This window comes from Acomys minous, assembly GCF_964271855.1.
Source record: "Acomys minous genome assembly, chromosome: 9".
Classification (NCBI taxonomy): Eukaryota; Metazoa; Chordata; class Mammalia; order Rodentia; family Muridae; genus Acomys; species Acomys minous.
In genome coordinates, this window is record NC_140490.1 from 18,651,258 (window position 1) to 18,669,919 (window position 18,662).

Sequence of the window (18,662 nt, forward strand, 5' to 3'; positions counted from 1 at the left end):
GAATACTCATGTTTTTATTCTCCTTATAATATCTATCTGTAAGCTACAGGCCTCTGGAGGAGCAGCCAATGCTCTCGGCTGCTAATCCGTCTCTTCAGGCCCTTACGACATTTTATTTGAGGGGGTGGGTGTCTGGGAACTGAACTCTGGACCTCTGAGAGCAGTGAATGCTCTTAACCACCAAGCTAGCTTTTGAGCTTCTGGGGACGCGACCTTCGAGAGTCATCTTCCAGACGGGTGGGGTTTACAGTGACATAGCTGTTTTTGAGCCACTGGCGCTCTTGTACGTTACCCCTCATCCATGATCCTGTAGGTACTCAATGAACACATTGGTTTATCAAGTGGACCAGGGTGGAATCCTTCCTTTGATCTGTCATTGGTACCCTCTCTGGGATGAAAAGACATTTATTCACATCTCTTCAAGATAAAAAAAAAAAGTCATACAACTATCCAACCCAGTTTACTCTTTTTCAGTCAAAGCTGGTTTTCATGGTCTAGGCAACCACCAAGCAGCCAGAACCCTGTTTTCTCTGGAGAACTTCTTTTCTTTCTTTTTTTTTTTTTTAGACAGGGTTTCTCTGTGTAGCCTTGGCTGTCCTGGACTCACTGTGTAGACCAGGCTGGCCTCGAACTCACAGCGATCTGCCTGCCTCTTCCTCCCGAGTGCTGGGATTAAAGGCGTGCGCCACCATGCCTGGCTGAAGAACATTCCTTAGCTCTGTGGCCCTCACTTGTTACTGCACTGACATTTTGAATGGCAAAGATGGGGATGAAAACTTTCTTTTTTAAAAAATAATTTTTAGAAGATTTATTTATTATTTATACAGTTTCCTGCCCACATGTGCACCTGCCCTGTCCTCCACAAGAAGGCACCAGATCTCATTACAGAGGGCTGTGGGCCACCATGTGGTTGCTGGGAATTGAACTCGGGACCTTTGGAAGAGCAGTCAGCGCTCTTAACCTCTGAGCCATCTCTCCAGCTCAGGGGTTGAAAACTTTCTATGGGCATCCCTGGCCCCAGGACATTGAGGGCCAGTTTTGGAAAAGTCTAATGTTCTATGAGATAGAATATTCAAGTTGGAGCACTAAGTCCCCCAGGACTGGCCACATGGAATCATGACACCAACTCCCTGGGCTCCCAGCACCATTCTTTATTCGTAACAAGGGAGACTCCTCTTCCCCATGATAATCCAGGCCTCACAGACGGCCCCGGTGGCACACAGTGTCATCCACCTGCATACGACGACAGCAGGCAGGAAGCACTGCTCCTGACCATGCTATATCTTCACCGTCCAGCAGGAAATCTCTGTTCCTTGGGATCCTTCTTCATATTTCAACTTGGACTCTCTGGGGTAGGAAGACAAGAGAAAAACAGGTAGATGGCCAACAAATCTCCGGTAAGATGAAAGCGATTTGAGATGGTTGTAGACAGGATCGTGGAACGCAGGGAGTCTCAAAGTCCCTCAGAATTCCCTCTGACTTGGGTCAGGAAGGTCCAGTTGCCCAAAGGATTATTCAAGGGACTTAGTACCTGAGGTCTTCTGGGCCCAGGACTTTGGAAGTTGGGGAAGGGACAGCATAAGCACGCTACTGCCCACAACCTAGAGTCCCAGCTGACCACCCTCTGTGCGGGAATCACCCTTTCATCTGTTTTTAGTTCCCAAGCAAGGACAGGAGTGGGGTTCCGTAGATCCCAGCCCTCACCCTCCTAATCCCTACCCCACCATTAGCCAGGCGCAGTGGCCTGGTTGTGTAGTTACTTGGTTGCGGTGTACTCTCTTCCTTGAACTCTGAGTGTCCGTGTTGTAGCATCTGGCCCAGCCTCTGGATCCCAGATAGGATTCCAGTAAAAGTGACCTGAGGTAAAAGGGCAGGTCAGTGAGGGATAAAGACAGTGAGGGAGGTGGGCGAGGTGGGCGAGGTGGGCAGTACGGCCTGTGCCCAGCTACAGGTGTGAGTCCAAGGGCAAGTGGCATACCGAGGTCCCCTCTGACGGAGCGGGAGAAGTTTTGGGTCTCACTCAAAAAGAGCATGACTCCCCTCTGCGGGCCTTCCATGGAAAAGAGGCCGATGGTCACTCTGTCTGGGCCACTGATCAGGAGTTGTCCCATCTTGTCCATGGTTATCCTCAAACTGCAGAGAAACACCATACCCTGAGCAGGCAGGCACCGACAGCCGTGCGGAGTCTCGGTCGGTGGTGCTATAGTGGCAGCAGGGGTGAGGCGCTCTCCTCTCAACCAGGACATCATTGTGTGGCCTTCGGCAGAGAATCCCTTAAGTCTTCTAGACTCAGTTTCCTCACTGGCAAGATAGCACTGAAATGTGCTTAATGAGGTCCAATTTCCTTGCATTGTTTATACAAGAGCATAATGATTCTTTCCTTTGATTTTAAGCTTGGTTTCTCATGAATGAATTTTACATGATTTTGTTGGGGGTGATGGGTAACAGCCATTGTCGGTCTGACTGGACTGAGAAGCATCTGGAATATTAGTAAAACTCGTCTCTGGCTGTGTCTGTGTTTCTGGAAGTTAGATGAAGAGGGAAGACCTGTTCTGAGCAGGGGCTACACTACCCCAGAAATTGGGGCTTGGGTGGAATAAAAGGGAGAAAGGTCTTTCTTGCAGGCACTCTCTGCTCTGCCATGCCCTGCTGCCATGACAGACAGGAATGTGATGTGGAAAGACCAATCCTCCCTCTCCTAAGACATCTGTGGGTTTCTGCTCACACAGCAAAAGAGTCTGATACACTTGTGTTTTTATAGCTGGTGTCACTTTTCTAGATGATTACTGTTTTTGTTTTGTTTTGTTTTTCAAGACAGGTTTTTTTGATAGCCTTGGCTGTCCTGGACTCCCTTTGTAGAACAGGCTGGCCTCGAACTCAGAGATTCACCTGCCCCTGCCTCCCGAGTTCTGGGATTAAAGGCTTGCACCACCACGCCCGGCTTAGATGATTACTGTTAAACCATGCATTTTAACATGTGCAGGGTAAGTCTTTTCTCATCTCACCCCATCAAGTACAGGAAGAGCCTGCTTTTCCTCTTTAACGGTGAGATTAAAGGTGCCACTATGTCTGCCTTGAAAAGAAACGATGTCTTTTACGACATTGGAAGGACTTATTTGTTAGATGAGAACAAGGTCCTGCTAAAGGCTTGGCAAGACGGAAACAGGCAAGACCCTTTGTCTGGGAAAAGATGGGCTGTGCAATAACCCAGAGGGGAGGTGCAAAGGCACTTCGGTGCCCTGTGACTTACAGAGCTAGAGCGCTGTCCTTGAGAAGCCTTCAGTGGTGCAGCTGTGCTTCCCAGGGCCGTCACCTGCCTCCTTTCCCATGGTTTCCCAACCTGTGAGAGCAGCTAACCGGCTCTCCCCTGGCCAATGCTTCACACAGGTTGGTGATTAATTTCAGTGTCGATTTGATTGGACTGTGTAATACTTAGGAGATTACAAAACGATGTTTTGGAATGTGACTTATAAAGACATTTCCAGGACCACCGTCATGTTAAGCTTGGTTTCTCGTGAATGAATTTTACATGATTTTGTTGGGGGTGATGGGTAACAGCCATTGTCGGTCTGACTGGACTGAGAAGCATCTGGAATATTAGTAAAACTCAGCAAGGAAGGCCACCCTGAATATGGGCAGCAGCATGTGTTTGGATGGGGGCCCAGATGGCACCAAAAGCAGGGAAGAGTTTGCTGGGCACACATGTAGTCCTCTGCTTTTCCCAACTCCTGGCTGCCAAGAGGTGAGCCATGTTGCTTGCTTCTTCTACTTCCCAGCATGATGACATGCTACACCATGCCCAGGCCCAGAAACAACAGGACCCAGAGACCACCGCCTGAAACCTCTGGCCACACTCATCCTTCTTACCCTGCTCCTCTCACGTACATGTTACGACAACACGAACACTCACACACTGAGCCCTGACGTCAGGGCCACAGGCCTCTCATGACTGTCGTCTCGAGCTCACCAGGCAGGACATGTAGGAGACACTGTCCCCAAGAATGTCCTTCTGGTGGGTCCCTTAGGCCTCTGACTCAGAATCTAGATGATCATAAGGAAACTAGGACTCAGAAGGGCTATGTGGCTCATGCTTCAAACCACGCCACCTTTGCACGACCTGGGTTAGTGATGAGGTCCAGGTCCCAGAATGATGCCTCCCAAGCTGCAGGACATCACAACGTGCCCCTGTCCAACCACCTCACCTGTGGCCTTGGGTCACCTGTCATCACTAACGTGGCAGTCAGTACAACCTGAGGGGCCACACACACCCAGGATCCTACCCTGGGACTTACCTAGATAACAAAGAGTACAGAGTGTTCCTCCATTTGTACTCGGAGTTCTTCTGGCCCCGGGTCATCACCAAGCGCTCAGGGGTTGCATAGACCTTTAGGTGGGGCTTCATGATGGTCACTTCGATCCACGCAAATGCACCGTTGTTAAACTGACCAGTCACCTGCAGCCCTAAGAAGGCCAGACCGGAGATCTCAAAGTCAATTCTGAGAAACAGCCTGAATAAGGGGCCTCCCCTGACTACGTCCTTTCTGGAACTGGGTCCCCAGAAGGGTCTCTCTGCTCAGCAATGCTTCCACTTCAGGCTTGCTTCTTCTCCATTTTTTTTAAAAAAAAATCTCTTTTGAAACAAGATCTCACCTGGTAGGTCAGGCTGGCCTGGAAACTCATTATGTTGACCAGGCTGGCCTGAAAACTCACAGAGACCAGCCTCCCTCCATCTGTTTCCTAACTGCTGGGCTTAAAGTGGTGAGCCACCATGCCTGGCTCACGTCTGCGTCTCTCCACTCAAGCTTTGGCTTCCTGTGATCTCGGGCCTCGAACCCTGCTGATGGTCACGGTGGAGGGAGGGGGCAGTGTTGTTTCAAATGTGGAAGCAGTCATCAGTCCCCTGCTGTGTGCCTGGATCCCAAGCTTGGTGCGTGGCTGAGAGTGAGGTGCAAAGTCCCTGCCTGAGTGATGAAGCAGGAGACCACAGGGCTCTCAGAGGAACGTGAGAGCTGGGACTATCCCAGAGTATTTTGTAGCTCAGAACGAACATCCCCAAGCGTCTGCCAGGACACTTCGGCTTGACCACTGAGGCCATTCCAGGATTAGTGAGTGGAGTTTGGCTAGCACGTCGGCTTCTTTAACCATTCTCCTCCTCCATACTGCTAGGGGCCCACAGAGACACAGGGGCCCACGGAGACACAGGGGCCCATGGAGACACAGAGGCCCTCTGTTCCTCAGCTCTGTCTCCTTTACCTGGAACACTTTTATCCTTTTCTCAGCTCATCTGACAACCCTGGGTGACCCTGACTGTAGGCTACTTTGTGCCTCTGTCAACTCTAGAAATTGACCAGTATGTGCGTGTCCTGCGGGTTTTCTAGTGAAAGCTTGTGGGTGGCAGTGAGAGGGAGGGCCCTTTTGGTGCCCAGGACATTTGTCCATGATGGGTATATTGCTGCAGTTAGGGGTAAGTCATATGAGTGAGGTCTGGGTTTCTATGTGGGTGTCTGGGATGCATCTCTTACCTTGTTCAGGGTCTATGAACAATTTCCTGGTGTTCTCAGAAGGTGTGAGATCCACACAGAGTTGGTCCACACTGGTTCCAGGGAGCGGCAAGACGATGGTAGGAACCTGGGAGTGGGCTGAAATAGCCAGGACACAGTTCCTGGGGCAGGAAGAGAAGTCTGGGGGGCAAACGTGGGGAGGGAGACTGGGAAGAATGCTTATCTGGCTGTGGGGGGTTCTCTGACACGGTGCTTTCTAAAAGAAGGAAGAAGTCTAGGTTTAGGATGCCCCTTCTCTGGGGAAGAGGGCGTTGTGGATGGAGTAGTGGGTGACCATGCCTGGGGCTCTCTCTTTCCATGTTAGCGTGTAGAATACCACATCACAGGTCATAGAGTTCCCTCCAGGGCTCCCCTTTTCAGTATCTCCTGGAGCTACTGTCGGGGCTCTGACTTGGGGATCCTTATGGTTTTTGTTTGTTTGCTTTTGGTGCTGGGGAGCAAACTCAGGGACTTGTGCACCCAGGCAAATGGCTGATTGCTAAGTGGCCTCACTAGGCCCCATACCTTTCTTCTCTTTTTCCATGCTTGGTAACTTGGCCTGACCGGAACCGACCAGAACGCTCGATGTTGAGGTGGGTGTGAGCACTGGAACATTGGACAGAAAGGGAGAGGCAGTCAGCATGAAGGTTCTTCTGTGCCTGCAGGGCCCCTGACCCTTTCCTTAGTACCCTTAAGCTCAGGCCTGGAGGGGTGGGGGGAGATTCCAAGGAGATGGGTCCCGACTGAGTCTGAGTTCAGCTTGGGATGGAAAGCAGTACAAGGGGCCGTGGTTGACCTTGGAAATGGGGACAACTTCCTTTTCCATCCTGGAGAGTGGATCCTCAGTGAACCCAGGGGAGTGGACCCTCAGTGAACCTAGGGGAGTGGGTCCTCAGTGAACCCAGACATGTGAAGGCCTGCTCTGGGGAGGGAGGTCTGGTGTCTAGGAACTGGTGGGGGAAGAGGTGCCTCGAGAGGAAAGATTTGGCCATGGTAGGCCAAAGAGCCCCAGTAGTGAGTACTCTTGGGGCCCAGGGTTCATGGGAGAGGCTCTCTGTCAAGGCTTGTGGGCTGGCAATCTAGGGACAGAGAAGGAGCCAAGAGAGCATATATCTGAGACAAAATGCTGAGGAGAAGGCAAAGAGAAGGCTGGTTGAGAGACAGCAAAGTGAGGGCAGCCCTGGGAATAAATGTACTTATTCCCAGCTTCTGGCTCCTGGCTCTGCCTAGTTAGGCTTAGGCTCCCTGCATTCTTTGCAGATGTCCTTGCCAAGCCTGGGCTTGGTGCTTTCCTTCTATGGGCCAGAGCCATTGAGCCAGGGAAAAGAGGAAGCCCACTATGGGTCAGAAAGGGGCTCACATGAGGATATCAGGTGTAGCTTCGTTCTGAAGGTAGGCTGCTGGCTGAAATCAACGACAGAAGCAAGCTGAGCTTCACCAGGATGTCCAGGATGTCCAGGATGTCCAGGTGGTCCAGGAACTCCAGGAACTCCAGGAGGGGGAGGAAGAGGAGCAGCAGCAGCCTGCTGTGTCAGTGTAGCACCAGTACCACGGAATCTCGGATTCATACGGAACATAGATCCTATTTTAGAAACATTGACATGAGGCCGGGCGTGGTGGCGCACGCCTTTAATCCCAGCACTTGGGAGGCAGAGACAGGCGGATCGCTGTGAGTTCGAGGCCAGCCTGGTCTACAAAGTGAGTCCAGGATGGCCAAGGCTACACAGAGAAACCCTGTCTCGAAAAACCAAAAAAAAACAAAAACAAAAACAAAAACATTGACATGAGTAGTTTCTCGCAGGGATTATGTCCTGGGTCCCCACAGCCAAGACTAGGATGCACAGAGGGTATAGAGCTCCCATTTCCTTCTGGAGAGCCTCCCCCAGCCAGGAGAAGAACTTGTGGGGCGATTCTCCACAAGGTCAATCGTCCCCGGGGCGGTGCTCCTTAAGTTACCCCGATCACAGAGATCCCCTTTCCTATGGTCAGCTCCTAATTAAACACACCTGATGTCAAGTCACTTCGGCTGTTAGCAGCCGAGTGAACTAGGCTAGGCACCGCCCTTCTGCAGCCAAGCGCAGAGCCCAGCCTAGATCCTGCCTAGTTCTACAAACCTCCCTTTTCCATCCCTTCTCCCATTTGTTACCTGTTAGTCCAAACTGTTTAGCTCCTCCAGGGGGAAAGTTGAAACGGGAATGTGGAGCTGGAAAACAGGGAGACTTGGGTTTAGTCCTTGGAGCTGGTTCTCTAGGCCTCCGTCTGAAGCACTGTGTAGCTGGAATCCAGGTCAAGGCCTGGGGGTGAGGGTGTGGGTGTGGGTGTGGGGGTCAGTCAGTATTTGAGTGAGCAAGCGACTAAGAGCACAGGTGTGTTTGGTCAGATGACACCAGCTCCCGGCAGCAGGGGGGAATGTGGCCCTTAGCACAGGCTAACCTTCCCTGGCACTCTGAGGGCCTAACCTCCTAAAAGGAAACTCCTTAGTGAAGAATCTGTACAAAGAAACAGAAGGGGAGAAAGGGAGATATTATCGGGGTGTGTTTTTGCCAATTTCAAGGCTTCCTTAGTTCCAGACTCTTTGGGTGGATGCAGTGAGCTGCAAGATGGTCCTCAGTTTCCGCCATAGTGAACCGAGACTCTGGGAGTCTACGATGGCCGGGTCAGGAGCTTTGCCGGCGAGGAGGCAAAGATCCAGTCCCACACTCACCGGCTTCCACAGGCTTCCCAGCAACTTGAAATTGTTCTTGGCCTTCAGGTTTGGTGACCACCATGTGTGTGAGAGGAGTGACAAAGTTGTATTTGAGTGACAAATTCAGAGCTTGGACTTCGAGGGCCTTTAATCTGTCACCTGATGCTGAGACCCTGTGGGTTGAAGACATGAGAGCTCAGGAGGTCTCTGGGTATCTTGGCAGTTTCCGTCTCACTGGCCCCTTTTTGTGAGTTCCCTTGGGAGAATGTAACCTGCCCCCCACACCTGGTAGATAGCCTGCCCCACCAGTGAAAGGCTTACTGATGGAGCGGATTGCAAGGGCCAGTCACTCACATCTGCTCCAGATACTGCTGTATGGTCAGTAACGCCCAGAGGTTCTCTATAAAGTTGTGATAGATGTAGTTGGGGCTCTGGAACTCCTCATCTTTTGGGAATATCTTGGCCTCCGTTTTGAAAGTGATGTTCTGATGATGCTGCAAAGAGACACCACCAGTCCAGGTAAGAACAGCAAGGGCCTGATGCTCGCACCTGCCCGGCCTTCAGAGCTCTTCATTAGAACCCTGACTGGACCTGGGGCAGGTCAGGGTACTGGGCAAACCATAAGGGCTGCGTTCTTTTTGAGTATCGTGGAGGTAGGAAGGGAGGTCGGGAGTAAAGGGTCTCCCACAGATCCTCCGAAGTAAGCAGGAAGTGTGGATAAATGGCAGCAGCTGCCCAGGACTAGCAAGACAGCTGTGTAGCCAGGAGCTGGGGTCGGCTGACCTTTCGTAAGAAGGGACAAGTTCCAGGCCAGTGGAGAGGGAAGAGGGCTCACATGCAACATGGAGCAGAAAGGGTTCCCCTCCCCCAGACCTGGGGAAAAGGAAAAGAAGGGCCTTTCCCAGTAGTTAGCAGTAGAGTTGAGACTAGAACTTCAGGACCCCAACAAGCGGTCTGCTCTAGTTCGCCCCTCGGCTGGGGCTGGGCACTGTGGGTGAGTTCAAGGCTGTCTTGGGAAACTTATCAAGGTTTTGTGTAATGGAAGTTTTGGTTTCTTTGTAAACTCAGCTCTGTTATGTAAATATGTTTTTGTTTCAATCCCAAGGGTGGGATTTTATTTTGGGCTTTAGTTTGTCCACATAACTGTCTCATGTGGGGTGAGATCTTTGTCAGCTGGTAAGGGCCTGCCTCCTGAGGCATGGAGAGGGGCGTGGTCTAGGACTGGGAAGAAGATAAATATGGGGCACTCGGAAAGAGGTGTGGTGTATGGGTGCAGCGGTGGCGTGAGACATGTAGCAGCTTGGAGAGACCAGAGACGGACTGTGTGGCAGACGGAGAGAAACACTTCAAAGCAGTGCTAGGAGGAGACTTCTTGCTGCGTTTGCTGTTGATGGAGACTGGTACTGCTCCCAACGAACCCAATTGACCCTAAACAGCTGAGAAGTAAAGGGGTCTGCGCCCCCTCTCTCCTTAACCTTCTTTCTCTCTTACTCAGGGTTAAGGGGTTGGTGGAAGGGAGGTAGAAATTTCAATACCCCCAAATAAAACAGTTTTTAAAAAGAGTGTCAACTGTCTTGTCTCAAAATAAAAAGTAAAAAGAGGGCTTGGGGGTGTTGCTTAGTGGTAGGATATTTGCTTGGGGCCCTAGGACCAATGTGCAGTACTAAAAACAAAGTGTAAGCCCTCCTGTCCTTCATGCTTAATGTGTGAGTCAGTTTGTGTTTGCACAGGGCTAGACAGTATTCCACAGTAACTCTAAGAAGTAGGCACGTGAGTTGATCGTGTTTGTTATCAGGAGGAAACGAAGGGACAAGGAGTTTAAGTAATTTCCTCACTTGCCGCTGCCTAGGGGAGGTGATGGAGCTTGGTTTGAAGACAGGTTGTCTGGCCACACAGCCTTCAGCAACAGTCCTTGTTTTAACCTAGGCCCTGGGCCCTCAATACCCGCTGCCATTCTCTTGCAGACAAGGTGCCCTGCTGGCATATGCACCTAACAGCCCTTCCTCACTTCTGGGTTCTGTCCCCTCCTACTTAGCACTCAATCTTAGCTGACCTCCTGCGGGGATCCCATTCTGACTCCAGGTCAATGTGAGGCTCCCCGGTACTGTTCTCCTGAATTCCAGGATGTATGGTGTCACAAACACTCTAGGCAGTCACTCCTTTTTTGTTCAAGTCGTCTGTCCCAGAAGGGTAAGGAGGGTTGGCCTTACTCACTGCTTTATCCCTCAGCCTAAAGATTCCCTTCTCATCTGCGAGCTGACAGGCTGCATCTGCTGCACCCAGAGGCAGAGAAGTCTGAGCAAGGATGGGGGCTTCTACGAGGTGAGCAGGGCTTCCCCGGCTCACATGCAGTGGGGACCAGCACGTGTCAACCGTCCTGCCTGGAGCTTTCTCTGCTCACCTGTGAGATGGGAGTAGCTCTCTCTGTCTATGCACACCACCAAAAGCCTAGTAGGAGGGTAGAGGGAACAGGCCACTGGGAAGGAATACCTGCTGCCATCTTATGCTTGCCAAGCAAGAGTCAGGTGGCAGCAGGGCACACTGAGCACTCCAGTTTCCGTGTGCGTTCAGGCTCTCTCCTGAGCAGGACTGTGTTGTACTGATCTGTACCGTGGACCCCTGCGGCTGGTGTCCTTCAGGAACACCCTGGATAAGGGTCCCTTTGAGACCCTGCTCAAGGTCAACCAGTTGGAATTTGCTATGGCTGGGACGTGAACCCAGTCCCTCTGGCTGCAAATACGAAGGCCCGGCTGCCCCTTCACTCTAGGACGACTCACCATCTGCCCACTGACTTTGGCTGAGAGGATGTCGGCGCTCTTGTCCTGGAGCTTCCCAGCCACCACCATCTCTGAGCCCTTGAAGTGGTGTTGGAAGCTGCTCTTGGTGACCTCGTCCACAATGTCATTGGGGTACTCAAAAGCCACTCTTAATAGCAGTGGGTTGGCTACTTCATTGAAGAAGTCCTATGGGGTGGCAGGGGAGGATAATGTCACAAAGACCAGACAGACAGGGTCTGCCCGATTGGATCTCGCCTTGGATCGGGCTGGTACCTGGAGCTGCAGTGCGGAGTCCGAGTCCTCATAGATGCGCCGGGCCAGGCCACCATTGTCTAGTGCCATCTTCTCCAGGAAAGGATAGTTGACATCAAAGCCAAATCCCAGGCAGAAGACGCTGTACTTGTTGTCGACGGCTTCCGCTACATTCTTCAGGATATTTTTGGGATTGGTCTCCCCTAGACTCATGCATTTGGGAATAGGTTGAGAAAGGATAATTTGCTCAATGGATATTTCTGGAACTTCAGAGTCAAAGGGGTCTTGATGATTCTCTCTCTCCCCACCCCAGATTTCTTTCTTTTTCTTTCTTGCTTTTTTAAATATTTATTTATTTATTTATTTATTTATTTATTTATTTATTTTTGTTTTTTTTTTGAGACAGGGTCTCTCTGTGTTAGTCTTGGCTATCCTGGACTCACTTTGTAGACCAGGCTGGCTTCGAATTCACAGTGATCTGTCTGCCTCTGCCTCCCGAGTGCTGGGATTAAAGGTTTGCGCCACCATGCCCTGCTCACCCCAGATTTCATAGTCAGCCTGGAAGCAGTCTCAGCCTTGCTCCATGTCGAGCGTGCCCCAGCATGGCCACAGTGCACTCACCCACAGTGGGTTCGCCGTCCGTGAGCAGGATGATAAGGGAGGCACTCTTCGAAGGCAGCAGCTCATACTGGTTGCTGGTATCCAGCAGCTTCACAGCCAATAGCATTGCACCATTGATGTCGGTCCCTGAAGGGCACACACTCAGGGTGGATCCCAGCCACTGACCACGGAAGCCCCCAGCCTCCTGAGGTGCAGAGACACTCACCTCCACCAGCCTGAATCGTGGAAGCATAGTTCGTGGCATTCCTCAAGTTCTCCTTTGTGGCCTGCACCATGGATGACCGCCATTGGCTTGGATGCCAACTGAACTCAATGAGGTTGAACTGGTCTTCAGGGCTGAGGTCATTCAAGATCTTGACTAGGGCTTCTCGAGTCTAATTAGTGGGAGAGGAGACAAGGCAGGAGCTCCCTAAAGGTGCATGACTCTTGGGCTAGTCTCCTGGTATCTTGGGCAGGCGCATGGTGTATGCTTTGGGCCAAACTTGGCTCCAGGAATCCCCCACCCATGATGCCCATGATGCTGGGTTAGGCGAGGCTGCTGCGGATCTCAGCGTCTGGGAGGCCTACCTGCTGGATTTTCCTGCCTCTCATAGATCCACTTGTATCAATGACAAAGATCACATTCTTGGGAATTGTAGGTAGGTCCTCTGGGGCAAACTGGTGCACAAAGTAGCCGTTCGCAATCTGTGACCAGAGTGAGTCCACACTCAGATGACCAGAAGTTAAGCCCTGCCCTACTTCTGTCAGGCCTCGCCATCCTAAGTCCCTGGCTCCTGTGTTCTCCTTCCATGGTTCTTCTTCACCCCAGCTGATTCTGTCCCCTAAATCCTCACCATTTTTCTTTTCTTTATTTATTTTTTATTTTTTTCTTACCATTTTTCAAAGCTCAGCCCTTGCTCGCCGAAGACTTCCATATTCATGCATAGCCCTAGAACCCCCGCCATAATGCTGTCCCGCTTTAGCATTTGAGGCAGCGTACACTAACAGACACAATGAACCTCATATCCATGAGGAGGGACCACTGGGAAAACAAGGAGCAAAGGGGAAACACAAGTGATGGACAGGGCTGCTGGACTTGCATGTAAGACTGAGCTATGTGCCGCCGGGCAGCAGACGCAAAGAAGGAAACTCCACAGAGTATTTCCTTGCAGGGACAAACCTCTTTTGCCTCCAGAAAGGGAACAGAATTCAGGGTCACCACAACTGAACTGCCCATTTTCTGTCAGAGTCAACCCCTGGTCCGCAGTACAAAGGAGGGGCCGTTACTCCCTTTCCCAGGACACTCATGCTTAGACGTGTGAAGGCAAGGCAGATTTTGAGGGTTCACTGCTCTTGCCTGGCATCCACCCACCTGAATAGAGCCCCCAGACTCAGACCGGTCCACGTCATATCGGACAAAGAAGTCCCCATCCAGCAATGTGTCCTGCTCATTTTGAGACTTGCGCTGCTGGGCAAGTGTTGGCTTGAACCGGATGTGTGCCTGGAGGAACAATCAAAGCTGAAGTCGGAAGGAACCCTGAGGCCATGCCGACAACTCCCTCCGTGCGCACTCTGGGAAATCAGATTCCATTTGCAGGCATGAGTGAGAATTGGAGAGAATTTTTATTCTGAGGCAAAAGGTGACTTGCTTCCATTTGGTAGGTGTGTGCCGGCACGTGCCATGTATAAATGCCATTTTTGGAGACATGCAAGCATCTGGGCTTGGTGAAACCCACTTATCTCTTTTGAAGACCCTCCCATCAGTCTGTTTTTCAAGTTTGTCCCTCCCATGTAGTCCCTAAGCTCCTATTAGGGCCCAGTGACCATCTCTAGGTCTTAGTGTCCTGTCTTCTTGGTAGTGGCATGGGCACAGGTTTCAGAAGCCTTTCCAGCCCAGGGAGCTTCCAACAAACAGTTTTTGGGCTATGGGACTCTAGCCTACAGTCTAAAGGCTGGACTGAGGACTGGCCCTGAGCTGTGCTCACCTTGGTCTTGTTCTGGGAGGTGGTCAGGGCTTTGGCCAGCTCCGGGGTCATAAAGGAACTCTCTGTCTCCAGTGTGCTGATACCCTGAGGCTCAAAGATGTAGATGTCCATCTGGAAGTGAGATGTGGGTCACCAGGGAAGCCAGGATGTGGGCTGCACTCCCAGGAAGCTAGGTGGCAAGGAGAGGCTGCCTCAGGCTCCAGGGGCTTCCTGGGGAAGGCAGTGCCGGGTACCTGAAGGTGCTTGACCAGCTGCTGAGGCTTGACTTTGAGGCGGAGCTCGTACATTCCCAGTCGCCTTTTGAGCAGCTCCTGGTATACCAGTTCAAAGTTAACCTTGGCATGGGGGGCCACGTTGACTGACACTTGGAACTCCTCTGTATGTCTCCCAGCGGTTCTGGGGAATAAGAGCAACAAGAGCCCATTGGGTGAGGTAGGGGATGGTGTCTGGAGGGGAGCAAGGAGAGAGGCCAAGGTCGGGCAGTCTCCACCCATAGGCTCACTTGACCAGGCCAGCACTCTCTCCCCGGCCCACAGCTGCATTGTACTGGTCCTGGGCGGCAGCCTTCTCTTTGACAATCCCTGGGTAGGGCTCGCCATCGATGCTCCTGGGTAGGGAAAAGAACAGCGGAGAACTTTTTAAGAAGGGCCTTTCTACAATTTGGTGAGCTTCTAGATGTGCCTCCTGCCTTTGCCCAAGGCGAATGCCATTTATCATGCACCCACTGTGTGGAAGACCATGTGTCTGACACTGGGAGAGGCTCGCAGCTATCCTGAGATATACAGTGTTAGTTAGTATACATGAGCTTTACTGTAGGGACAGAGCAGGTTGGAGGAGGAGGGACTGAGCTAAAATCAGCCCATACTCCAACCTGTCCCATGACCCCTTACCAATTGTTCTGAAGCACCAGCCAATCACAGCACAGACAAGAGAGTAATGAACTGTTCTGTACCCAGCCCTGCATCTGCCTCGCGTGGCCAGGCTTGACAGGAGGGGACACAGGACTGAAGGCTGAGAGTGGTGTGAGAGAGTGGACATATGCAGAGAAGGGAGAAGGCAGGGGACCTAGCTGGACATACAGAACAGGCATCTTCCTTTCCAGATTTTCCTGGAGAAAGCTCTTCATCTCTCCAGAAGCTCTGCTGGGTCCCTGGCCAGGGCAGGGACCAGGGAAACCTGTCCTGCATTTCTGTCTCACGCAGTAGAAAGATCTAAGCTCACTGGCCTAAGTTCCAGGGTCAGCCGACAGAAACTGTTCTGGGGTGGAGGTGGGCTGGGAGAAAGGGAGGAGCCAACCACAGGGGACCTAGCCCCACCCCCTGCAATACCCACCCTAGCCAATGATCTTGCACTCCTCCACCCCGAAGTGCTCCCCCTACTGGGAGCAGCCTGCCTTCAATGCCTGCCTCTTCACAACGCTAGGGCCAAGCATGGATTTTTGTCCAGTTTAACAAACATTGCAAAATAGATCAGGGGCAGGGGTGGGAAGGAAGACAGAGGGTGAGGTAAGGACTACTGCCAGCTCAGAGTCCACAGAAACCCTGGCATCTCCTGAGGAGGCAGAGGAGGCAGTGCTCAAGAGGACCCCAGGAGTTAGGGCTTAGATTCCTCCAGCTGGAATCTGATTTTGGTGACTTCCTGTGCCTAGCTCTGGCCTAGAGTTGCCCTAGGCTTTTACTTCACAAAGGCAAAGACTCAGTGAGGAAGCTGGATGACAGCAGTGGGGGGTGGGGGGTGGGGAAGGGGGGAGGGGGTGGGAGGGGGTGGAGGGAGTGGAGGGGGCAGAGACCTCTCTGGGCTCGATAACATCCTTGCTTCCTGTGAGCAGACAGGTGGAGCCCAGGGGAGGTGAGATCGCAGGACTGTGTTGTGAAGAGGCAGGGAGCCACCTACATGGAGAAGTTGGTGATGAAAGCAGTCTTGGGCAGCTCTAATTGGAAGGTAGCCTCTTGAACAGTATCAGCTCTATTGACCACACGGCTGGTCACAACAGTATGGGCAAATCGGGAAGAGACCCGGGAGTCCACCGTGAGGCTGTAGATATCGATGCCATCCTGGGCAAGAGAAGGGGAAGAGGGCTGGGTTGTTTAACTGACACCCCCCAGCTCTTCAAGAGTAGGCTTCGACAACGACGACGACTCTGCCCCAGATCAACCTCTACCCCCCTTTATCTGACCTAGATACTGTCTAGGCCTCAGACCGAACCCCAGCAAGCATTTCACACCAGAGGCAGCTGTAGACCTCGTTCCTCCACAAGAAAGCAGGCCTACAGAATCCCCAAGGGAAACAGCAAGCACACGGGGGTAACAGTCCAAGCCTGGAGACTACACTTGTCGTTTAGGCAGAGGTGAGGGGCCCCGAGTGAGGGCCCTTGTGTGCAGGCTAAGCTCTGCCTAGAAAAGAGGGCAGTGAGGATTTTTGGCAATTCTGGCCTCTGTGAAAATGGGAGAGCACCCCTGCTGTTTTCCTATCAGGCAGTCATGGGGGCTGTGGGAATCTGTAGCGGCTTAGGTCTTTAAGGAGTAAGAATCTTCATCGATTTCCCCTGCGGTGGCCCCTCTGTCCCAACCCCTCCACAGGGTACCACTCACCACGTACACTCTTTTGCCCCGAGGCCAGCAATTCCTTAAGAAAGGATACGTACACACACAGCCATAGGTTCCTCTACCTGCTCCATGTGGTATGTTGTACACACACAAACTCTTCGGTTACTCATGATTACCTGCCCCAGCTTAGCACAGAGGGACGGCATGACCTGTTTCCAGGTTAAACGTCAGCTCTGGACCATGCGTGGCACCGAATGCTTCCTAGGTATTATGGACTTGATCATCAACCAACACAGCCCTCTGAGTAGGTTATACTATTGCTCTCTTCCAGATGAAGAAACTGACAGAGGGTGCTCATCTAGAACAGAAGAGCTGGGCTCATACAGCCACATTCAGATCTACTTGTCTCTGCTGTTAGCCTCAAGGGGCAATTGGCTCTACTCCTTCTATAAAGTAGCAAGAATAGGATCATTTCTTCTGTTAAGTGAAGGAAACTGCAAGGACCTCTGGGTAGTGCCTGGTGACGAGTCAGCACCTTGTCTTTGCACACGCACTGACCTGCACACACGCCTACTTGATTACTTGCATACTCAGAGAGGCACCCCACAGCTTCCCAGATGTGTTCACTCACTCCCCAGCTCACAGCACACATACACAGGTATAAACAGAGGTACCGCTACCTTCTCGGCAATGGTGGTGTGAAGTACAGCTAGCAGCGAGGGCACGGCCAGCACGAGGCCCCACATGTGGGCAGGGGCCTGGCTCTTCATTTGCCTCCAGTGGCCTGCCAGACTGCTTCTGAACCTCAGAGCAGGTGGGTTATAAACTGGTAACTTGCTGGCAGGCCTGCCCCTCCTGGTGCAAGTTCTGGGAAATGGGGGTTTCCAAGCCAAAAATCCCAGAGGCCTCAGATAAGGAAACAAATGACCTATGTCCAGTAAACTTTGCTGACAGCAGGGCATACACTGTGGAAAGGCATGCTCGGGATGGAGCTTGGTATTAGCACTCAGTCTGCTAGGTCCAGATTTCTAGGAATCAACCCCACACGGTCATCCACGAAGCTTTGTAGGGCCAGAGGCACCCAACAGTGAGGCCACTATGCTCCCCATGAACCTAGCTTTGGAGGAAACAGAGGCCTCCTTAGGAAGACTAGGGCTGGGGAAATACCCTAGGTGCTTCCTGGGAGAGACAGGGCCTTATTAACCAGGTAGACATGGCAGAAGAGTGGGGGGGGGGGGTAGGGGGATGCATGCCGCTCCCTCACCCATGAAGTACTGTTATTGTTGTTTTTAAATAACAAATGGTGTGGTAAAGCGAACAGATACCGGGTATTTGATGCAATTAGAGTTGATATTCTTCAGTGGCTCTGGAAAGGCCACTCCTGAGTCTATGGACCTGCGAGTGTTGGCAGTGGCTGGTGTGCGATCACCAGTGCAGTTTACCTTAGGGCTGGTGGTGTCTGGCCCTAGGCCAGGGCATCGTAGACTTTGGAGCAATTTCTGTTGCCTCCATTAAAAGCTTCCCTCATCTTGCAGGGGTATGATCAGAGGCCACGTGACTGTGCACCTGCTCACCCTCTTGGCTCTGCATGGGACTGGGGTGACCCAGGGGACATAGCTCTTCTGAGAAGAACATTATTCAGAGGTCCAGTGAGCAGCTGGGCTCAGTGGCACACACCTGTAATCCCAGCACTTGGGGAGGCAGAGGCAGGGGGATCTCTGTGAGTTCGAGGCCAGCCTGGTCTACAAAGTGAGCTCAGGACAGCCAAGGCTACACAGAGAAACTCTGTCTCGAAAAACCAAAAAGAAAGAAAGAGAGAAAGAGAGGTCCAGTGAGCAAGTACAGGCTCTGTCCCCACAGAAGGTCTACGTAGATCACATAAGAAGGTCAGGCTGGCTAAGAATGTGAGAAATACCCCCAAGAAAGCGCCACCTGCTCAGGGGACAGTGAGCTTCCCAGCAGGAGCCAGCCATGTGCCAGGCACTGCCAGTATGCTCCCAGGAGTCATCAGTAGCCTGCCTGTGCTCTTGCCATCCCAGCTGGGCAGGCTTTTAGTCTCGTCAACCTGATGCGGCAGAGCCAGGACACAGGTCTGAGGAGGTAGGTCACACACAGCTAGGTACCTGGTGTTCTCATACCCAAGACAGCATGCTAGAGGCAGGGTGTAGTGGGTGGGGGAGTCCAGGAAACTCACTGCCACTGCCGGAGGAGCCATACCTAGTGTTGTCTTTGCCATGGCGACATACAGTCATGAAGCAGCAGGAACAGAGGTGCAA

At 52.1% G+C, this 18,662-nt stretch overlaps 1 protein-coding gene across 2 annotated transcripts; it reads right to left on the reverse strand.

The window, feature by feature from the left end:
• Window positions 1-499: 499 nt before the first annotated feature.
• Window positions 500-17,200, reverse strand: ITIH4 (inter-alpha-trypsin inhibitor heavy chain 4). Of its 2 annotated transcripts, XM_084796190.1 has the most exons (22): window positions 17,067-17,200; window positions 15,734-15,894; window positions 14,343-14,447; window positions 14,074-14,236; window positions 13,841-13,951; window positions 13,228-13,356; window positions 12,444-12,560; window positions 12,082-12,250; window positions 11,877-12,002; window positions 11,277-11,458; window positions 11,004-11,189; window positions 8,581-8,720; window positions 8,245-8,399; window positions 8,000-8,029; window positions 7,687-7,743; window positions 6,901-7,122; window positions 6,066-6,146; window positions 5,523-5,639; window positions 4,293-4,461; window positions 1,979-2,133; window positions 1,761-1,857; window positions 500-1,347 (listed from the first exon to the last, which is right to left on the reverse strand). In XM_084796190.1, exons 1-22 carry the CDS (start codon window positions 17,154-17,156, stop codon window positions 1,278-1,280), a joined length of 2,832 nt encoding a protein of 943 aa, XP_084652316.1. In that variant the 5' UTR covers window positions 17,157-17,200; the 3' UTR covers window positions 500-1,277. The 2 variants fall into 2 exon arrangements, with proteins under 2 accessions (XP_084652316.1, XP_084652317.1); XM_084796191.1 differs by lacking the exon at window positions 8,000-8,029.
• Between the last annotated feature and the right edge of the window lie 1,462 nt (window positions 17,201-18,662).